General features: G+C 39.6%; 1 protein-coding gene across 11 annotated transcripts in view; it reads right to left on the bottom strand.

The window, feature by feature from the left end:
* Window positions 1-21599, bottom strand: part of MYO6 (myosin VI) — a 153520-nt gene that overhangs the window by 82971 nt on the left and 48950 nt on the right. For 9 of the 11 annotated variants that reach the window (XM_046674461.1, XM_046674467.1, XM_046674468.1 and 6 more), the window contains exon 2: window positions 3257-3399. In XM_046674461.1, coding sequence (XP_046530417.1) covers window positions 3257-3373 — 117 coding nt within the window. In that variant the 5' untranslated portion in view covers window positions 3374-3399. Of the gene's footprint in view, window positions 1-3256; window positions 3400-9984; window positions 10138-21599 lie in introns of all 11 variants that reach the window. The other 2 variants (XM_046674463.1, XM_046674460.1) reach the window with 1 other exon arrangement.

The following is a 21599-nucleotide window of genomic DNA, read 5'->3' on the forward strand; positions in this document are numbered from 1 at the left end:
CACCCGCAGTGAGCATCCACCACACGTCACAAGCTCACGCTGACCACCCGCAGTGAGCATCCACCACACGTCACAAGCACACGCTGACCACCCACAGTGAGCATCTACCACACGTCACAAGCACACACTGACCACCCACAGTGAGCATCCACCACACGTCAGGCACAGCACATCGAGCTCCAATGACAAAACGGACAATAAAACAGTCCTTGCATTTGAGAAGATTATGGCCTAGTCAGCAGCAGGAGAGAAATGAAAACAAGTATCTCCAGTAAAGCATTTCAGAAGACTAAGAATTTCCACCCCTCTCGAAGGAAGGAGTCATGAGCAGTAGATTCTATAGCCTGGGAGGAGGGAGAGATTGGGTATCTGTGGAAAAACTTCATAAAGAAGAGACCTCAATCAGAGTCTTGAGAGAGAAAGATTTGCTAAGCAAAGGGCTATGGAGAGTGGATCCCAGGCAAAAGGAGTGCTGTGAGCAAGGACACAGAGCCCCCGCCACGACCTGATGTACGGCGAGGGCTGGATACACACCAGAAGGGAAGGATGGAAGAGGAGGAGAAACAGACAAGAACAAGCACCGGCAAGAGTATGAGGGGAAGAATGCCAGGTGACGAAAGACAAGTAAAGCAGACGGGGACGAGAAAATGTACACCCTTATGTGCCTTATTTAGGGCTTAAGCCTGAAGGCCAGTCTGCTGCAAATATGGAAGATGAAATCAATTTGGAGGTTCATGACAGCATTTTTAGCAAAACAAAAAATATTAGAAAATATCCAAATGCATAGCATGTAGTAAGGATGTTTCATTTGACTAATTCTGTTTCATTTATGAGTATATACATGCACACAATACACATACTTGTTGACAAGTAAAATCTATTTCTTATAAATACACACATATACACATGTACAATAAACATAACTAATGCAGTGTAAAATCTACTTCTTTCTATACGTCACAATCTAAAAACGTGAAAAGCCCCTGCTGCCATCAAAGGCACGTTTCTCCTGAGAGCTAATCGCTGCTCTTCCGACCTCCCCTGCATCCGCACACAGGTCTCACGGACCATTGCCTTAGGCATGGAACTCCTGAATATATAAAAGCTGGGGATCTCTAGACGACGAATTATCAAGACTGCTTCTCTTATGGATCTTTTTAATCATATGGTTATTATGACACTACAATTTATTAAGACCTCGATCAGAAAGTGGAGGAAAAATTAAGATTAAAAGCAATCCCTGAGAATTTAACTCTCAAAAAAAGATATTTGTGAAAAGAATTTTAGTTTACAGAATTATCTACAAATCCATAAAATTTTCATGACTTCAAAATTTAAATTTTAAGAGTTTTTATTGGTTCTATGTGTGTACCTGATTAATACTAAGGCGGCACAGTTGAAAGCACACCAAAATATTTAAAATATTAAAAAGTATAGACCTATAAATCAAGTTTCTTCTATGCTTGAACTGAATTATTTTGTTAACTGCGGAGATAACCAAATATACCTAGGAAATATACTTTTAATTTCATTTTGGCCCTTTGATTTACTCCACTTATAAAGTATGTTAAACAAAAATGAAAAAAGACTTTGAAGGAGTTTAGAGCATGTCATCCCAAAATATGCTCCTTTGGCAGGTTGACTATTTTGAGTTAAAGGCATCTGAGAAACAGCAGCTGCCAGAAGGGCCTCCGCCCCTCCCTCCTTTGTGTATCTGAAAGCAGGAGATGGAAGTCACATGTGAAAGGTGCCCTCCTGTACCGGAAGGAAGGAAGGAAGGAAGACTATCTCATCACCAAGATGGGGAGTGGAGGCTGAGGAATCCACACACCAACCTCGTTAAACCAACCCCTCTCTTCCTGCTCATTTCCCCACTGCCCCTAGCCTGAACCCCTTTGTTTTACCAATTCTTCACAAATGTAGTGTTTCTTTGTCTAAAAATATAAAAGATTTCTGCTTTGGTCACTTCTTCGGGTCTTCACTCTCTTGTGAAGGCTCCCATGTACAACTAAAAATTTAATAAAACTTGTATGCTTTTCTACTGTAATCTGTCTTATGTCAGTTTGTTTCTTAGGCCCAGCTGGAGACCCAAAAGGGTAAGGTAACATTTTTCCTCCCCTACAACTTCAAATACATAAAAATAATTGAGCTTACTTTTTTTAATTCATTTTTTAACATGTACTGCATTGCAAGTACAAATAGGTACTTGTTAATAAGGCACTTTGTTATTAATAAGGTACTTTGCCTTTTCTTTCCTGAGGGTATCTTTAATTGGCCTCCTCTAACACGGTACATTATATATTATGCATTTAGGTTCCTGGGTTGTTTACAGTAACAGAATAGCCTTCTCTGTGAAAAGGCCTCCTGAGAGATCCACCTTGTTTTTCTAAGGTTCCCAGAAGGATGGCAGTCACATGGCATGAGTTAACCATGCATCAGCAGAATATAAATTATTCATGAACACGAGGAGAGTCTAAAGGAAACAGAAATGACACCAACAAATTTAATTTAGTCAGAAAATCTGTTTAACAGGAATATTTATTCAATTGAAACTTGTGAAGCTGTCCCACAAAAACGGACCCTACAGTTCCCATGAAGACAAAGAAACTCCAGGTGACTTTTTCCCCAAACTCCCATTTTGTAATACTGTCTCGTCTATGCCTAAGCATAAAAGGAAACAGATACCACGTGTACAGAATTAAAATATGCTTTTATGTTTTAAAAACCATCATTATAACAAAAATAATAACAGACGGGTTATGTTTAAAACTTACGTATCTTTACTTGAGAATATTTCCAATATATACTCTAATCCTATGCTAATAAATTTAAGTAAATAAAAAGCTTAAAAAAATTATCTAGAAGCTAAAGCAAAATTTGATAGCATAATCCCATCCACTCCTCATATTCTCACTTTGTAGCATGTTGAGTACATTACAGGTATCCTAGTAACTTTACTAATATCCTATAAGGAATAAAAATGTTGTTATTGTTTGTATTTTACCATACAGCTTTTCCTCTTAAGAATGTAATACTGAAGGGCTCACTAAATTTCTGCTTGATTTTATCATAGGACACCATTTTTTCCCTAGGGTATGTACTTCTGATTTAATCAAACAATAACCCAGTAGAAAACTAAGATTCACTTACTAGAAAATGGCTTTCCCTTATCCTGTGCCAGGAATATCTACTTTATTATGAAGGAAGACATCGATAGAAAAAAAATCAAATTTTGAAATCTTTCTGAAAAACTCACCTTGCCGTTTTGGTTCAAGGGTTCAATTGTTAAGCTGTCAGGGCCAATATCCACAATATTGCCCATCTGAAATCCATCTGTAGGGTGTGGAGCCCAAACGGGCTTTCCATCCTCCATTTTTGAAAGGAGTTATCCACTATCTCCTGTTCCAAAGGAACAAATAAAGCAACATGAATAACTCTGGAAATAAGAAACAACTTTTTTAAAAAGTTAACATGTAAATCACAACTCACATCTACCCACCACAGGTATTCCCCACCCCACCCCCATCTCACTGCACCCTGCCACCTTTATCCACGGACCAAGCAGAGGTGCTCCACCCTCAGCTAAAACTTGCTCTGCCACTGCCAACTTTCAGTTGTAAAAACAGTCAAGAAGCACAGTTTGAGCAGTAGAAACAGAAACGCTCACAGTTTGTACGTGTTGTCCCAGTGTAATTTATAACAGCACTCCCTTTTAACTACCTAAAGTAGTTGGTTTGCACAATAAATTAAACAGACAACCTAGGAGAATAGATGTTACTGTGTGGACCTGGCTAAGAGTTGAACAGTAAGTCATTTTAGACCTGAAGGGATAAAAGTGAGAAATGTGAGAGATTACTTCCTCTGGGAAACGTTCCCTGACAATCTGAGACCACAGGGATGCCTCACTCACGTGCTCCCGATACTCATTCTCACAAAACCACTTAGCATACTGTTTTTGTTGTTTTCTTACTTTTTTTACTGAGGTAAAACTCATATATGGTGAAATGTACAAATGCTAAGTAGACAAGCTGATGAGGTTCAACAAACGGATATACCCATTTAACTAACACCCCAATCAATATATAGAACATTTCCATCATCCAGAAAGTTCCCTCATGCCTCCTCTGGTCAATCCCTATCCCCCACAGGCATCTACTGTTCTGGTTTCTATCATGATAGATTAGTTTCTGCCTGTAGTTTTACTTTATATAAATGAAATCACAGTATGTATGTTTTTGTGTCTGGCTTCTTTCATTCAACAAAACTTTTTTGATATTCAAGTTGCTGTGTATACGAGCACACTGAATGACTATTCCACAACTGTTTACCTGTAAGTCCTGCTGATGGACATTTGGATTCTTTCCGGGTTTTGCCTACTGTGAATTCTAATCTAATTTTTCAAGTGTTCCTATAAAGCTTCCTCCATGCTTGGCATTCTCAGATTTAACACTTACAATTCTGTCTATGGAGAATATCTCAAAGGGTCCACGACAGTAAAACATTCAGTTCTAACGAAGGTGTATGCTATGAGACCATGGTAACAGTGAACCAGCAAGTGAGTGACCCCAGATGTTCTAGTTTCAGCATCTCAGTGGGAACTTATTTTTTACTACATATGTGCACTTAAAGAGGAGTTGACACATGTGCCAGAACTCATCTCTTGTGTGACATTCTCGGGTCCGGGATTCCCCATGTGCACGCTCTCAGATCTAGTCTCTCATGAAAGTCAAGGATGTTTAATATACAGTTCAATCAAGTTTAGCATTCTTTCAATCAAAAGCCCACTACTGGCATGTTTGCAATGGCTTGTTGGTTAATGTCTTCCGTGCACTGGCTACGCAGTGGGATTTGCTTTTCCCATTGAGCAAATGCTATTCGGTTTGAGTGTTATTCTAAGTTAAGAAATTAAATAAGGATTCTCCACAGAAGTCAATCATACTGCTTCAGACTTACATTACCACACCTACATCTACACATTTTGCCTAGATAATCATATCTATTCTCGTGGCTGTAAATGTGAGGGATGCCCAAATTATTTTTCCAGGCCAGAACCCCGCTGAGTTCCCAGACGTTTACTCGCCTCCTGGACAACGCCTCATGGATATATCTAGTAGATGTAACACTGTTGTTGTTATATTCTGACTCTGTTCCACCAGCCCAGCCTGCTCTTCCTCAGATCAGTAAAGGCACCAACAACACCCAGTTCAAATCAAACCTACAGTCATCCTCAATTCCTCCCGCTCCTTCCAAATCTCTGTCACCTCCCTAACACTGTCAGCTTGACCTCTGAGAGGTAGCCCAAGTTCTCCACTTCTCTGCATCTCCTCTGCCACCCTACGGCAAAACCAACACGGCCTTTTACCAGGACTTCTGTAATTAACCTAACTGCCTACTCCTGCTCTTGCCACTCTGCACAGATCACCAGAAATTCTACTGAAAAGCAAATCTGCTCATGTCATCCCCGTTTCATCAAGGCATGGACTAGTCCTCTCTGTGTCCCCAAGGCCCAGCACAGAGCAGGCAACTCAGCGTTCACCGAGTGAATGAATGAAGTGCTCATGCAGTTTGGGAAGAGTAAAAGGAGACGGCAGACTAGAAAGAGTTGAAAGATCTTCAAACCTAGGCTTGAAACTAAGCTCCACCACTGTGTGACTAGCACTTAAGCAAGTTTCTTAACCTCTCTGATCATTACCTTTATCCTTACTCATAAATGATATTACTTATCTTACAGAATCGCTATGAGAATTAAATGACATAAAATTGAGATGAACATTCTAATGGTACCCAACAAACGCCAGGAACCCCTCTTCTCCTAACATTCCCCATATCCCTTGTTTGAAGCCACCAGTAAATTTCAAGAAAATGGTCTTGTGATAGTTCTAAATACAAAGAGCGATTACAGAATAGTCAGGAGGGATCACTTAGGAATAACTAAGTATCCGGGGGGAAAAAACAGCAAAGCAAAACCCCCAAAGTCAAAAATGGAATGGCAAATTCCCTTGAACTATTCAAACTGCTTTTCCATTTTGAACCCTTTGCTGCAGCTTCCCAGTTAAGATAACAGATCTAAAGGCACATATCTAATGTTGCTCCTTCACCAAACCCTTAAACCCACAATAAAGAGATTCTTTAAAAAGACATCAGTTCACATGGATGAGAAGAACCAAAGAGGAGACAACAGCAAAACATTTGGAAGCTGGAAAGCAAATGGTTGAGAAGCAATTGATTAGCAATCCCGAGAGAGTTAAATCCCAAGTCAGGAACAGGGAAAGATAAAAAACAACCCAGGCCAGCTCTGTGGCCCAGCGGTTAAGTTTGCGCACTCCGCTTTGGCGGCCCAGGGTTTCCTGGTTCAGATCCTGAATGCAGACATGGCACCACTCATCAGGCCATGCTGAGGCGGTGTCCCACACGCTATAACTAGAAGGACCTGCAACTAAAATACAAAAACTATGTACTGGCGGGGTTTGGGGAGAAAAAAAGCAGGGGGGGAAAAAAAAGATTGGCAACAGTTGTTAGCTCGGGTGCCAACCTAAAAAAAAAACAAAAAACCCAAATTATACCACTGAATCTCAAAAGACACTTCTAAAGCCAAGAGTTAAAAGAGGGGGGTCTAAAATAAAAAAAATTAGGTGAAACTAGGTTGTTTGAAAAAGAGATTTCCTAACACCAACCACACACAGACGCCTTACTGCTGGAAATGCCTCCTCCCCACTCCCACCTCCACCCCCAGGAGAAGCCTAGAGGTTATTCAACGGAGAAGACGGAGGGTCTCTGCAAGGGTCTCTGCAACGAGAAAGGCCGGGAACAGTTAAGGGTGCGCACACAAAAATTACCACATGCTGACAAAAACTCTCTCCTTTTCTGAGCCCTCTTTTTGACTAGGCCTCAACTAGGCCTTCCATGGACATCCTGTCCTTATTGGCCTGCATGGGCCAGTTCTTGCAAGAATCCTGCTAAGCTGGTTTTGAGAAATTCCCCCACCCATGAAATCTGATCGAGTTCTTCACCCCCTGCCTTTGATGTATGAATCCTTGACCTGCCTTCAACAAGAATCCCCAACCCTTGCTGGTTCCTCCCAGTAATAACTGTGCATCCACCAAGCCCCTCCATCTGCTCGTGGGCTATTAAGTCCGCAGCTGTCTTTTCTGTATTTGAAGTTGAGCCTGGTCTCTCTCCCCTGTTGTAAAATCCCTTGCTATAGATTGAATGTGTGTGTCTGCTATGGACTGAATTTTGTCCCTCTAAAAAGTCGCATGTTGAAGCCATAACCCTCAGTTCTAACTGTATTTGGAGATAGAGCTTTAAGGAATTAATCAAGGTTAAATGAGTTCATAAGGGTGGAGTCCTAATCCAGTAGGTCTGGTAGCCTTCTAAAAAGAGGAAGAGAGAAATATCTACGCCGCCCCCCGCCCCCACCACCACCACCACCACCACCACACACACACACACACACACACACACACACACACACACACACACACACACACACACACACACACACACACACACACACTGAGGAAAGGCCATGTCAGCGCACAGTATGGCAGCGGCCATGTGAAAGCCAGAGAGCCCTCACCAGAACCCAACCAGGCTGGCACCCTGATCTCGGACTTCCAGTCTCCAGAATGGTGAGAAATAAGTTTCTGTTGTATGGTATTTTGCTACGGCAGCCCAAGCAGACTAATACACCCCGATTGCAACGGTCCCGAATAAAGTCTTCCTCGTCGTTTTAACATGTGTCAGAATAATTTCCCTTTAACGACATTATAGCAGAAATGAAATCTTCACTTGAAAGCACAGAAGATAAAGTTGAGGCAATTCTTCAGAAAGCCAAGAAAAAAGAAAAATAGAAAGGAAGAAGAAGAAAAAGTAAAAGAAAAACAAGACATGCAAATCAAACAAGTAAAAAGATTCAGCGGCAGGGGCCTGCCCAGGGCCGAGCGGTTAAGTTCGCACACTCCATGTTGGCGGCCCAAGGTTTCCCCGGTTCAGATCCTGGGTGCTGACACGGCACCACTCATCAGGCCACGCTGAGGTGGCGTCCCACATGCCACAACTAGAAGGACCTACAACTAGAATATACAACTATGTACTGGGGGGCTTTGGAGAGACAAAGGAAAAAAAATGAAGATTGGCAACAGATGTTAGCTCAGGGCCAATCTTTAAAAAAAATTAAAAACTAAAAGAAAAGATTTAGCACCAAAATACCAGGAAAAACAGACATCTCGACTCCCCCAAAAAATAGAGGGGAGAAAGCTTTGAAACATCCAAAGAAAATTTACCAGAACCAAAGGCATGATTTTTTAGAGTCTAGCAAAAATGACCATTTAGTCCTCAACACAGTAACTAGGGAAAAAGGGCACACACACAAAAAGACACCATGTCAAATTTCAGAACATCAGAGATAAAGAGAAGATATACACATTTACAGAGAAATGAGAGAAAAAAGGAGGAAAAAGAACACAGGTCACATCCCAAGGATCATGAGTCACAACTGCCTCAGCAACCCTGAAAGCAGGAAGTCAATAAAGCAATGCCTTTAACATTCTCAAGGAAAAGGACTTCCACCCTGCAACTCCATAGTTAGCACACCACCAGTCCACACTGGAGCAGGATGACTCAAGAGACGGCCACAGCGAGCGCTGTCATTAAAGATGGCCACTGCCCTCGGCCCAGGTGAATCCGCCCAGGTTCTCACCGAACTTGTCTTATTCTAATTCTGTGCTGAGGCCGTACTTGTGCCCAGAGAAGCCTGGAGACTCACTCTCTCCTCTATGAAATTAAAGATTATTTTCTATCAAGTGCAAGATTTTCACTAGAATACACCTCTTTTGTAATAAGGTTTCAATTAGTTGTTTTTGGAATCCTAACTATTTTTAAGATAAATTAGCCTTCATTAATGAAGTTTGATTTATTCATCCGACAAGACAGATTCTTTTAGACATGTTACTATTTGTTCCCAGAAAATCAATCATTCAGAAAACTTACACAATGAACATTCATACTTACTAAGCATGTTTGCATACCAAGAGTACTTAAGAAGACACTGCAAAGGGAATTAAAAAAAGACAGTCTCAATTCCTAGTGCTACAATCTAGAAATCTTACACATACTGCAGGAGTTCAAAGGGAAAAACCTAAGAATCACTGGAAATTCTTGAAATTCCATATGTTATTCAAGAAGAGAGGGAATGCTCTACCATACCTCATCATCAACTAAAAATTATCTCATTTTTAGTACTTAATTTATAACTGCTATTTTTAAAGTAAGCACTATAGTAATCTACAAAAATAATCTACAGAAGCTCTAAGGAATCTACAGAAGGCAATCTGTAGCCTTTCAGAGGTCCTATGCTGCCTTTTCCTTTATTCTTTGTTGGAAGGCAGAAGCACACAAGCAGGCTCCCTGGGAGGCTGACACACTGGAGGCTAGCGTGACACATCCAGATACATCCACCTTCCTTCTGCTCTGCAACTCCAGTGCTGACCCCATGATGATGATGTGCCACGAGCGGAATGGGGAGATCCACACCACAAAATAGGAACCGCCACCTGCTACGTCACCATTTCAACGATTACACTTTAAAAACTATAGTTGTGATGTATAACACTGCCTTATATTTTATTGGCTAAGGTATTAGAAATTGAACACTAGTTAAGGGTAATTTAGATTTAGGCTGAAAGAGCTGGAATAAGATACCAAAAAGCAGCACTAAATTGAGTAAGCAGAACCCTTACAAGCCTGCCTCCCACAATCATGTACTCTGCTAACTATTATTTACTGAGCCACCTATTACGTACCACCTACTGCTAGGTGCTGAGGACATAATGGTGAGCAAAAAGAGACATGATCTGGCCTCATGGAGCTTTCTAAACGGAAAACAATCACCTGGAATAAAGTAGTAAAAAAATTGGCAAAAATCCCTGCCCTCCAGGATCTTAAATTCTAGCCGGGGGTAGGAGCAGAGACTATTGAATTTACCTTTTAAAAAGACTGCTCTTTCATCTGGCCCGGCCCTGGCCCAGCTGATCCAAAGAACTGGACGTGCACCTTTGGCACACAAGCGTTAAACTGGCAACTCCTCTCATCTGTATCAGTGTCTCCTGAGGCTATTAGCTTCCCTGGTGGCAGATGCTGTGAGAGAACAGGGTACCAGGTTAACAGTGAGCCAGGGCTAATGCGTTTTGTGTTTACCCTACACAATCATTCACTGAGGATTTCAGTTCCAAAAGAACTTATTTGTACACCAAAATTCTCAAAAACATTTCAACAGGTTCCCTTTAGTCACTAAATTACCTTTGCGAAGGCCTTCCTAGAAAACACCTCCAAGTTAATCTTGTTCAGCTAGTTGGACAAAGTATGGGAATTATTTAATTGCTATAATATTGTATTATGCATTCATTAAACATTAGTATTGAAATTTATTGTGACTAGCTTGGTTTTATCAGCAATAAGCATTTTTAAGAACAGGGAGAAAATATCTACCAAGAGGTCCAAACTCACAACAAAGAAATAAAATAAGAAAACATCTCAAGATAACAAGATCTAACAATTGACCACCTCAATTTAATTAAGAAGTAATTTTGATATCCACTCATTGATTTTTTCACTGAATATTTACTGAGCACCTACTAGGTACCAGTCACTGCTTTAGGCTTAGACACTGATAAGAAAATAGAGCTCTACGATTTTTCAGTCTAAGACACCAAAAAAGAGAAACGTATAGGCCAGCCATGGCTCGCCTTCTGATTTTATCAGCAGTAGGTCCAGTCGACCATAGCCATGGTCTGATGATTGCCCATTTTACAAACATTATACAGTACTTCCAAATGTAACCTCAGAAAGCCTGCTGTATCTTCGACGTCTTAAAGCAGGTCCGTTACTCTTAGAACAGCCTCCAAACACCACAGCTAACTCCAGCTTCACTAACAGCTAAGGTTAACTCGCCAACAAAAAAGAGGGTAAACAACAGGAGCAAATACTTTATTACTAAGTTTCTTATGTGGTTATTAAATGGTTAAAAATATAAGATGATGTGGAAACATACTACTAGACAAATTACTACAAATATATACAATCTGAATTGTGAGGAGTGTCATTTTCTTACACATTTTCAGAGAAGAAATCATAAACCATATTTCAGAGATAAACTCCAGAATAAATTACTATCACAAAACAGATCTGAATTTAGACATACTTCAAATAATATATGTAGACAATCTATACTAAGATAAGCTGGCCAAAATGTAGAGCATTCTAGAGAAAGCCCCATTTTACTTATTTAGGATATTGCTTCTTCAGTTCAGGGACTTTGATTCACAGCTATGAATGTAGGAGCCTGGAATAGTGCTCGGCACAAAATAGGTATTTGTTAAATTGACAAATTAATTTTATAGTCTTGCCAACGATAAAACAGCTAGTGTTACTGCAATGAGATAAGAAACCAAAAGCAAAGAAACTTGACACCGCAGTCAGCCTACTCCAGCTCCTTGACAGCAAATACAAACCTTCCCTCGGGCTTTCTGAAATACTGCAAACAGACAAAGAACATCCACTTGGACCTGAGGCCCTTGAGATGGGAACCTCAGAGTTTTTCAGCAGCTCCCAGGTCCTGGCTCCTCTTGATTTTATTAGGGAAAACACCTCACGGTGTGTGTTTCTAAATGGTAGTGTTGATTCATTCATATTTGTTCAGCCTCGTACCAATTTTGAATTTTCTTTCGCTCGGGTAAGGGCTGATGTTATGTGTCTCAATATAAAGCAAACAAGAATCCAAGAAAAAAAACATCCACTGAATATTCATTGTTAGTGAGGCATTCCCACTTCCCAGGAGAACTTTCCAAAAGCTCATTGCTTATCAAGATGGATCTCTGACAGAAAGTTCTCAATAACTAGAAAGACTTCCAGGAAGCAGTTTTTCAACAGTGTGTAAGTTTTGTTTTTAACTTTTAATTAAAGTCATAGAGTAAATATTGTACTTGATTCCTCCAGACACTTGAGTTTAAAAAAAAAAGCAAGTGTAATAGAATCAACAAATCTTTTTCACTATCAAATGTCCTAAGAGTCAGCCATATGTTGTTTAGTAATATTCTCTACCCTCTGTGGGTAACAGTAATTTCACTGGCTTTATCTAGTGTCCTTGTCCCTCTCTACCTACAAACACCTGTTCTTCCCTGGCCTGGCTGTTCCACGTAAAGAAGGCACAAAGAAATACTCTTAGACGGGAGCATCAAGACAGGGTTAGTTTGACTGCCTGACTGAAGTCGACCCAGGGTGACCTAGGCTTCAGAGAGAGCAATCTGGGCTGATCTTGAAAGTCCAAGGATTTCAACAAACAGAGAATTAGGGCAGGGTATTCTAGACAAATGAAACACCAAAAGCAGAAATTCAAGAATGTGAAACTGAAACTGGAGGGTGTACTGAGAAGGAGGAGAAGAAAACAGCAGCTCAGTGGAAGACAAAGCTGGAAAGGTAGATCCATGCCAAAGTGCAAAGGGCCTTAACTCTAATCATTCTACAGGTAATGGAGAGCCATCTATGTTCTGGCAGAAGAGACTATATGAAGGAATCCAGTATGATGAGGGAAAGAAACACACCAAAATTAGGGCTGCATCAGAGAGAAAGAATGGGATAGATACCAGACAGCAGCAAATAATTACTGAATGCATGAATGAACAAACAAACGAGCTGAAAACACCTATAACTAGTTGAGTGGGTGTTTCAAACAAAATTAAAAGAAAAATTAACACTATATGAGAAATGTAATCCCTTATGTATAAAGATTGTCAACTGGTTATTAATTTTATGACTTTGTCTCATAAATCCACTATATAGCAAATTCAATATGGCCATCACCTTTGTTCAGCAACTACATTTTTCTGATTGTTACAATCTGTTGGACTGTAAATATCACTCAAATCAGATATATTCATTGCTTGCCATCCAATTTAGCATTTTACACAAACTTGTGGGATAAATAAAATTAGGGAAGTAGAGCAACATAACAGATTCTCAAAACATGGATAAAAACCAAGTTTTACCAAACGGTTGTCAAACTTTTAGGTGAGAGTTAGATTCTTTTAAAGTAGATTTCAGTAAAAGGTGGATTTATAAGTAGCCAAACAAATCAAACACTACAATGGGGATTTCTCTGACTAGAAAAATCTGCCTTAACTTTTGATTTTTCAGAGGCAGACTTGAGACATACACTATTTATGTGTTATTATGCTCCTTCATAAAAAGTGTTTTATGAAACCACAATGCACTTCTTCAAGGCACTTTAAAAAGTTAATCAGTTAACGTTTCATAAACAAAAATAATTACTGTAAAATATAAGACAGTGATTGCATGATCCAAAGCTTCATACATCTTCCCAGCTCATAAAACATGACAGCGTCTCAAAGGAATGCTATTTATAGGGTGGCTTAAAGGGCTTCCGTTTCCCTAAACGGAGTTAAAAGTCAGCAAATGGCCTGTTTAGCTCCCAGCAGATCTCCCAGCGAAAGCTCTCGCTCCTGCACTCGGCTCCCGCACTCCGGGCGTTCCGCCCCCTCTCCACCAGCCGGCGCTGGACGTTTCCTTCAAAGCGGCTGCCTTCCACCTACGCCGACATCCAGACTTGAGTCTTTACAGTATCAACTTTATAAAGTCCCTCGTTACTAAGGTCAACTGAGTCCAAAAACTTCAAGACAGAAGAAAGTACGCAGTTACTATTTTTATAATCTCATTCATTTTCTGGACTTAATTACACAGCAATTAATTATTCAACAATTAAAATTCAACTCAGCTACATAATGTCTCAATTCACAAGACTCCCCAGCCTAGAACAGCATCCAACAGAACTACCGAGCGCCCCACGCAGAATTTCTTCAACTCATGGTTGAGCCTGTTTTTCTCCTTTAGTTTAGTTGTTCACATGAAACTTGTATTCATCACCATCTCACAAGTCCCATTCAATACTGACGACGCTTCATGAAGACATACATTTACAGGAAATTCCTTATTAAAGAGATAAAAAAGCAGGATTTCTTTTTCAAGCCAACTACATTATTAAAAAAGGCTTATATGACCAATGCCAGGCCCCTGCCCTCTGTCTCCCGCCACCCCACGGCTGCTCCCCAGGCCTTCCCTTCACTGCTCTCTCCCAGGGATATACTGGAGTCCTCGCATGTCCAAAAGCTCTTTATTCTACCTTCATACTTAAACAGTGGACTGAAAACACACACACACACAATTGAATTCCAGGTTGAAAGTCATTTTTCTTCAAGATTTTAGAAGTATGACAAGTACTTTTAGCATCCAAAACTGCTGTATCTTTGGGGTCCCTGATCATGTGACACTCCTCTCTGCCTCTCCCCTACTCTGCAAACTTAAAGGCCCTTTCCGTGACGGGCACTCTAAGCCTCCATGCTGACATGACTAGGTGGGCAACGCTTGAACCATGTGGGGGACACTGTGAGAACACTGAGTCTATAGGCACAGGTCCTACAGAGCCGAGGAAGGCTCTGCTCTTATTTCTGTTTTTTCTTTCAAAATGTCTCCAGTTTTCTGTTCTTTCTGGAAGTTGTATAACTTGATGTTGCATCTCCATGAAATTGCCACTCTCATTTTATGCTCTTTTCTATTATCATTTCTTTCTCTCTTTATTCCATCTTCTTGGAAATGTCCCCACTTGAGTTTCTAATTCTTCTGTTGAAATTTTTATTTTTACAGTCATGTTTTTTATTTCCCTCCACTGTCTTTGTTACCTTCTTGTTGCTTCTTTCTTATTGCTTCTGTTTTCCTCTTTCATGGAAAGGCTTTCCTCAATATATCTCGTTTTCTATTCACATTTAGAAGGCACTAAAAAGCTCACTAGAAACTCTAAGAAGGTTGAGATTATCACCCAGCAGACGTGATTCTAAAGTAACCGGGCAGTAATCAACTGTCGTGTGGGATGTTCCATGGTTAGCACCTGCTCGTGTTCCCCTGGTAAAGTCCAGTTTTCCAAAGAGCAAGGCCTCTGGTCTCTGGCAAGACAGTCAAGGACCTGGAGGACTGACCCTCCACATCCAGCATCTCAAACGACCCAGTGGCCCACCCTGAGTCTTCACCCTCACCTTCTGTACTACAACCTCCAACCTAAGCCTTTCAGGGCTGCTTCAGTTTGCTCTGATCCCGTCTTGCTGGTTTTCCCTGCTGCAAGGACTTAGATTATAGAGCCCTCCACTTAAGTCAGATAATATTCCTCCACCCAATGAAAAATCACAATAGAGGAAAAATATAAGTACCCAAAACTAGCAGAACCACATTACAATTGCTCATCATTCTTCAACTGTTGTACCTACCACATGGTAGCAATCCCACAAAAGGCCTACAACTTTAGTATTTTTGCTTTATTTCAATATTCTCAAATGCTACATTCTAAATGAAGTCAACAGCTGCGTAAAAACAGATGTAGAAATATGCAAGAAACTACAAAGCACCTCCACCACTCTGTAAGTTTGAGAGAAAATACTGTTATTTTTTTGGCATAATGACAAAAATACATGCTTGGCATCTTAATTTCTGTGGCACAAATTCTTTTTTAACTATGTAGAAAATAATTATATAGTCCAATATATCTTCTAAAGAAAAATCTAATAGCTTCTTTTGTTAACAAGATCCTGATAACCCATCTCATCATCCAGGATATCTCATTAATATCAATAAAGCAAAGTCATTTAAAATGTGCCAGATTGAATCAAGCCAAGAAATTAATCCATCTTAACCCAAAATTTAAAAACTTAAAACCAAACATCCATAGTGACTGATACACCAACTCTTCAGCAGAATATCAGAATTTGACTGTTTTTACAATATGAACAATCAGTGACCCATGTTACTGTGTTCATTTCCAAATACAAAACCAAAGGCAGAGAAAAGGTGAGGGACCAGCATAGCCACAAAACAGCCAGCGCACGAGGACAAGGCTCCCCTTTGTCCAGCCATTTGATTTCAGTTAAACTGTGCCAACCCTTTCACTTTCTTTCAAAAATCAGTTTGCATCAGAGCCCACTGGTAGAAATAGTTTGCCACAGGAAAATTCTGCCCTTTAATATATATTACTTAACATCCAATTTTTTGTACCAAAAGAAAAGGATTCAAGTATGCACTCCAACATATATTGTTGAAAGCCATGTAGAAATAGTTAGCAGTTAGTGTGGTTCAAACGAAATCTTTTAAAATGTTCAGCCCAAATAGTTCTGCTTCACAAGTATTCAAACAGATCCTTAGAAAAAGTCAGAGTGGAAATAATTTTTTTTTCATTCTTAAATCAGTGAAAAATCAAAGTCTCCTTGATGAAGCACTTTCTACTGATGGGATACACTCAAGAGGAAAGGACTTCAGCAGCATCTTCTTTAACACAGTCCTCATTTTTTTCTTACCACTTAGTCTACAGCACATCTTAGATTTCAAGCATATACTACTGTGATTTTAATAATTTTCTGATAATCAGGTTTCACAGCAATTACAATTTTATCTTAGCATTAACAGGATCATAACCATTATACATATTAAGTTCATTAATTCTTTAAAACATGAAATCTGACCTAGAAAATCCACAACTGAGCAACAGACCAAAATAAGAAATTCAACAGGACTCCAAATTTTTCTAACTGCATCAATTATTTTTTACAATAAAAAAATCTAGCTATTATGCTACTGTAGGGGAAAAATAAACCTAGTAATTTAAAATGTCATGACAGCATTTTAAAGGTAAATAACTAAATTATAGTATGATGTAACTCAGCATTTGAGGAGTCAACAACCACAGGTTTGATTATTCAATAAGAGCTACTCTGGGCCAGCCCCGGTGCCATGGTGGTTAAGTTCACATGCTCCACTATGGCAGCCCAGGATTCGCTGGTTCAGATCCTAGGCATGGACCTAGCACTGCTCATCAAGCCAGGCTGTGGCAGTATCCCACATAAAAGAACTAAGAGAACCTATAACTAGGATATACAACTATTTACTGGGGCTTTGGGAAGAGAAGAAAAAGAGGAAAGTTGGCAACAGATGTTAGCACAGGGCCAATCTTCCTCACCAAGAAAAGAAAAAAAAGGCGCTACTCTGAAAAGCCATGACATATACGCAGCAATTTATAAGGAGGCAATATCTACCTAAAACTGTTATTGTGAGGATTAAATGAAATACCATATATCTCAACAATTCTAATACACAATTTGTTTTGTTTTGTTTTTGAGGAACATTAGCCCTCAGCTAACATCTGCCGCCAATCCCTCTTTTTGCTGAGGAAGACTGGCCCTGAGCTAACAGCCGTGCCCATCTTCCTCTACTTTATATGTGGGACACCTGCCACAGCATGGCTTGACAAGCAGTGTGTAGGTCTGCACCCAGGATCTGAACTGGTGAATCCAGGGCTGCCGAAGTGGAACATGAGAACATAACCACTGCACCACCAGGCCGGCCCCCTAATACACACTTTGTGCATGTGCTAAGATGTTTAAAACTAAGATGCATTTAGCAACTTAATTAAATGTGTCATTACTTAATTGGCAATGTTCTTTTCCTTTTTCAGCAGTACATAAAATACATATGCACCTTTGAATTGACGGTTATTAGAATAGAATTGGATTCAATGAAACCTGGTAAAGGCTGAAGAGCCTAGCACAAATTTGAAAGTCATGCTATACTTTGAGATTCGTGACCTGAAAGTAGTCATCTAGATAGCAAGTCAGTCTACAGACCTCTCAGCATCTTCCCTCAGTTCATCAGTCGTACGTCCTTGTAACACACAGAGTAACTCTCATTATTGTTTTAATTAAAAGTGCACACTGCATATGAAGGAGTATCATATTGCCTTTATTTTATTTCATTTGTTTCACAGCACGGCAAATGCTTATTTCTTTAGGTAACCACTTCCTCTCACCCCCTTTTTCCAGGCCCACACTCTCCAGCCGCTCTCAGTGACCGCAAGTCCCCCAGTACTCCAGGCTGGGCCCATCTCCACACCTTTGCTCCAACGGCTTCCTGAGAAAATCATACCAGAGCTGAGATTCTCCAAGACTTCTGCCACAGCCCTGTCTCTTTCCACCACTCTTTCTCATCTTTGTTCCCACTTCATCCCACACATACTCTTCCAACAGAGCATGAGAAACGTTATTCCTAGTATTTACTTATGTTCTTCCCAGTAAACTGAAGCCCCCCGGGGCTGGAGCTGATTCCCACATCACCCTCGAGGCAAGGACGCAATAACCCTTCCAGAAATGCTGCAGATGGGGGCGGGTTAGGATGCACCACAGACAACCTGCAGAACCACTGCATCCGAGATGCTCCAGAAATATTCAGACAGGCAGAAAAACAAATTTTTAGCCCTACATCTTTATACCATAAAATATGAATATAGTTCAACTTTTCTTACGTATTTCATTTACTCAATATTTTCTCAAAACGAAATGGTCAAGGAATTAATATGACACATATCTTACACAGCCCTCATGCAAAGAATTCCACAATTCATCCTGAGGGTAGAGTAACCTCAATAATAAAATTCATAAACACAGACACAAAAATCCTAAACAAAATATTAGCAAACCAAATCCAGTAATAAATAAGAAGTACAATATATCATAATTAATTTGGCTTATTCTAAGAATGCAATTTTGTTTTAACATTCAAAAAAATCAATGAAAAGATACTCAAAATTATCATGGATGGCAAAGAAGCACAGAAAAATATGTTAGACATAATCATTAGAGAAATGCACATTAAAACCACAATAAGATACCACTACACATCTACTAGAAAGGCTAAAACTGACCATACCAAACGTTAGCAAGGATGCAGAACAACTGGCACTCTCATGCATTGCTTACCATACTACCAGAAATCCTACTCCTAGTATTTACCTAACAGAAATATCCACACAAAGACCTATATTCAAATGTTTATAGCAGCTGTTTTCCTAACTGCCCCAAACTGGAAACAATTCTACTATCCAGCAGCAGATGAACAGACAGAACAAATATCCATGCAATGAAAAACAACTCAGCAATAAAGAGGACTGAACTACTGAGAGCCACAAAATGGATAAATCTCAAAAGCATTATGCTAAACGAAAGACATAAGACAACAGGAATCTATAGTGTCAGATTCCATACTGATCTAAAGTAGCAGAAATCAGAGAAGGGGTGGTCAGGAGCTGAGAAGGGGGAACCAAATTGACTACAAAGAGGAACAAGGGAACTTTTTGGGAAAATGCAACTATTCTAAATTTCGAACTGAACTCCTAAAAAACTGAATTTTATTATATGTAAATTATGCCTCCATAAACCTGGCTTTAAAAAAAAATCAATCATTAGAATTCACAACATTAACAGTACAAATGTTTGATAAAATTCAATAGCCAATTGTGATTTTTAAGAAAAGACCCTCAGAAAACTAGGAAGAAAAGGTAAATTCCTTAATCTGATCTAAATGTCTACAGAAAGAAGAAAAATCATACTTATTGATAAACTACAGAAAATTTCTTCTTTAAAAACAGAAACTAGGTGGGGCTGGCCTGGTAGCATAATGGTTAAGTTCACGCACTCTACTTCAGCAGCCCAGGGTTTCGCTGGTTTGGATCGTGGACGCTGACATGGCACCACTCATCAGGCCACGCTGAGGCAGCGTCCCACACAGACAGCCAGAAGGACCTACAACTAGAATATACAACTATGGACTGGGGAGCTATGGGGAGAAGAAGGAAAAAAGAGAAGATTGGCAGCAGATGTTAGCTCAGGGCCAATCTCTGAAAAAGAAAAGAAGAAAACTAGGCAAGGCCGCCAGCCATACTTCTATTCAATATTTTAGGGGAGGCCTCAGTCAGTGCAGTGAGGCAAGAAAAAGAAGCAAAAATATAAGGATTAGAAAGGAACAAAACTGTCTTATTTGCAGATGTGATTGTACACAAAAAAACACCTTTTTAATGAGGAAGACTGTCCCTGAGAGAACAGCTGCGCCCACCTTCCTCTATTCTGTATGTGGGTGGCTGCCACAGCATGGCTGTGAGTGGGGTAGGTCCGTGCTGGGGATCCAAACCCGCAAACCCAGGCCACCGAAGCTGACTGAGCTGAACTTAACCACTACACCACGGGGCCAGCCCCAAGAAAACATTTTTTAAATCTACAGATAAAGCATAGTAATAATAGGCAAGTCTAGTAAATTTGTAGAATATAAGAGCAACGTACAGAAATGACTCACTTTTCTGTACACCAACAATAAAGAGTTAAAAAATAACAATTTTTTTAAAGATATAATTTACAATAGTGTCAAACAGTATCAAATACCTAGAAATAAGTCCAATTTAAATATGTGCATCTCTCCAAAGATACTTAATTACAAAGTAGAAAATGTCTATGTATGTGGCAGACACCAGCTGAACCAAATGATCCAAGCTCTGCTCAGTCCCTCAGACCACTTCTAGGGTATTTCTGCCGAAAATGCATAACCAAATCTCATCATGAGGAACTATCAGACAAATTCAAATTAAGAGGCTTTATACAAAATAACTAGCTTGAATTACCCAAAAATTCAAGGTCATGAAACACAAAAGAAGATGAGGAATTGTTCCAGAAGACAGCAGCCTGAGCAACACAACTGAACGTAAGACATGATCTGGGATTTACTTCTGCTATGAGTGACATTCTTGGGACAACTCGTGAATTCTGAATGAGATCTGAAGATTTTAAATACTAGTAGTGATAAATAACAGTATGGACACTTGTGGTCATGCAGGAGAGTGACTTTGTTATTAGGACATACACACTGAAGTGTTTACGGGTAAAGGAGCAGATTTAAGTCTGCAATTTATATTCAAAAAATTGTAAGTGTGAGGTATATGTGTGTGTATATATATAAATATAGATATATATAAAATAGAGAAAAGGATAAAGAAAATGTAGTAAGGTGTTCATTTAAGGCATCTGGGTGAAGTGTATGCAGGAATTTTGGTAGAGTATTGTTCTTGCAACTTTTCTAAAAGTCTGAAATTAGAGTAAAGTAAAGGTTAAAAAGACAAAATACATAAGACTACTACAGAGAAAATTGTAAACCATCACTAAGAGAAATTTACAAAGACAAATCAGTTAAACAATACACATGATCCCAGACAGGAAGACACAACACCACAGACGCAGGCCTCTCCAAAGCCATCTCCAGGGTCAACACAATCCCAAGTAAAGTTCCAACAGGTTGTTTTTAGAACTCTACAACCTGATTCCAAAATTTATACAGAAACAGAAGGGCCAGGAACAGCCAAGACATTCTCAAAGAACTACACGAGATGATAAGATTTATCATAAGGCTACAATAAGACAGTGTGGTAATGTTGTATGAAGTGATAAACAGACCAATGAAACAGAACAAAGATTCATACATATATGAAATACACATGAATACCTGATTTACAACAAAAGTGGCAATACAGAATAAAAGTAACAATGCAGGGGAAAGATTAACTTTTCAATAAATGCTACTAGGAAAACTGGATATACATTTGGAAAAAGAAGAAATTTGAGGCTTACCTCTTACATCATACATGAAAATTATACACAGGTGGGTTATAAATCTAC

This window comes from Equus quagga, chromosome 11, assembly GCF_021613505.1.
Source record: "Equus quagga isolate Etosha38 chromosome 11, UCLA_HA_Equagga_1.0, whole genome shotgun sequence".
NCBI lineage: Eukaryota > Metazoa > Chordata > Mammalia > Perissodactyla > Equidae > Equus > Equus quagga.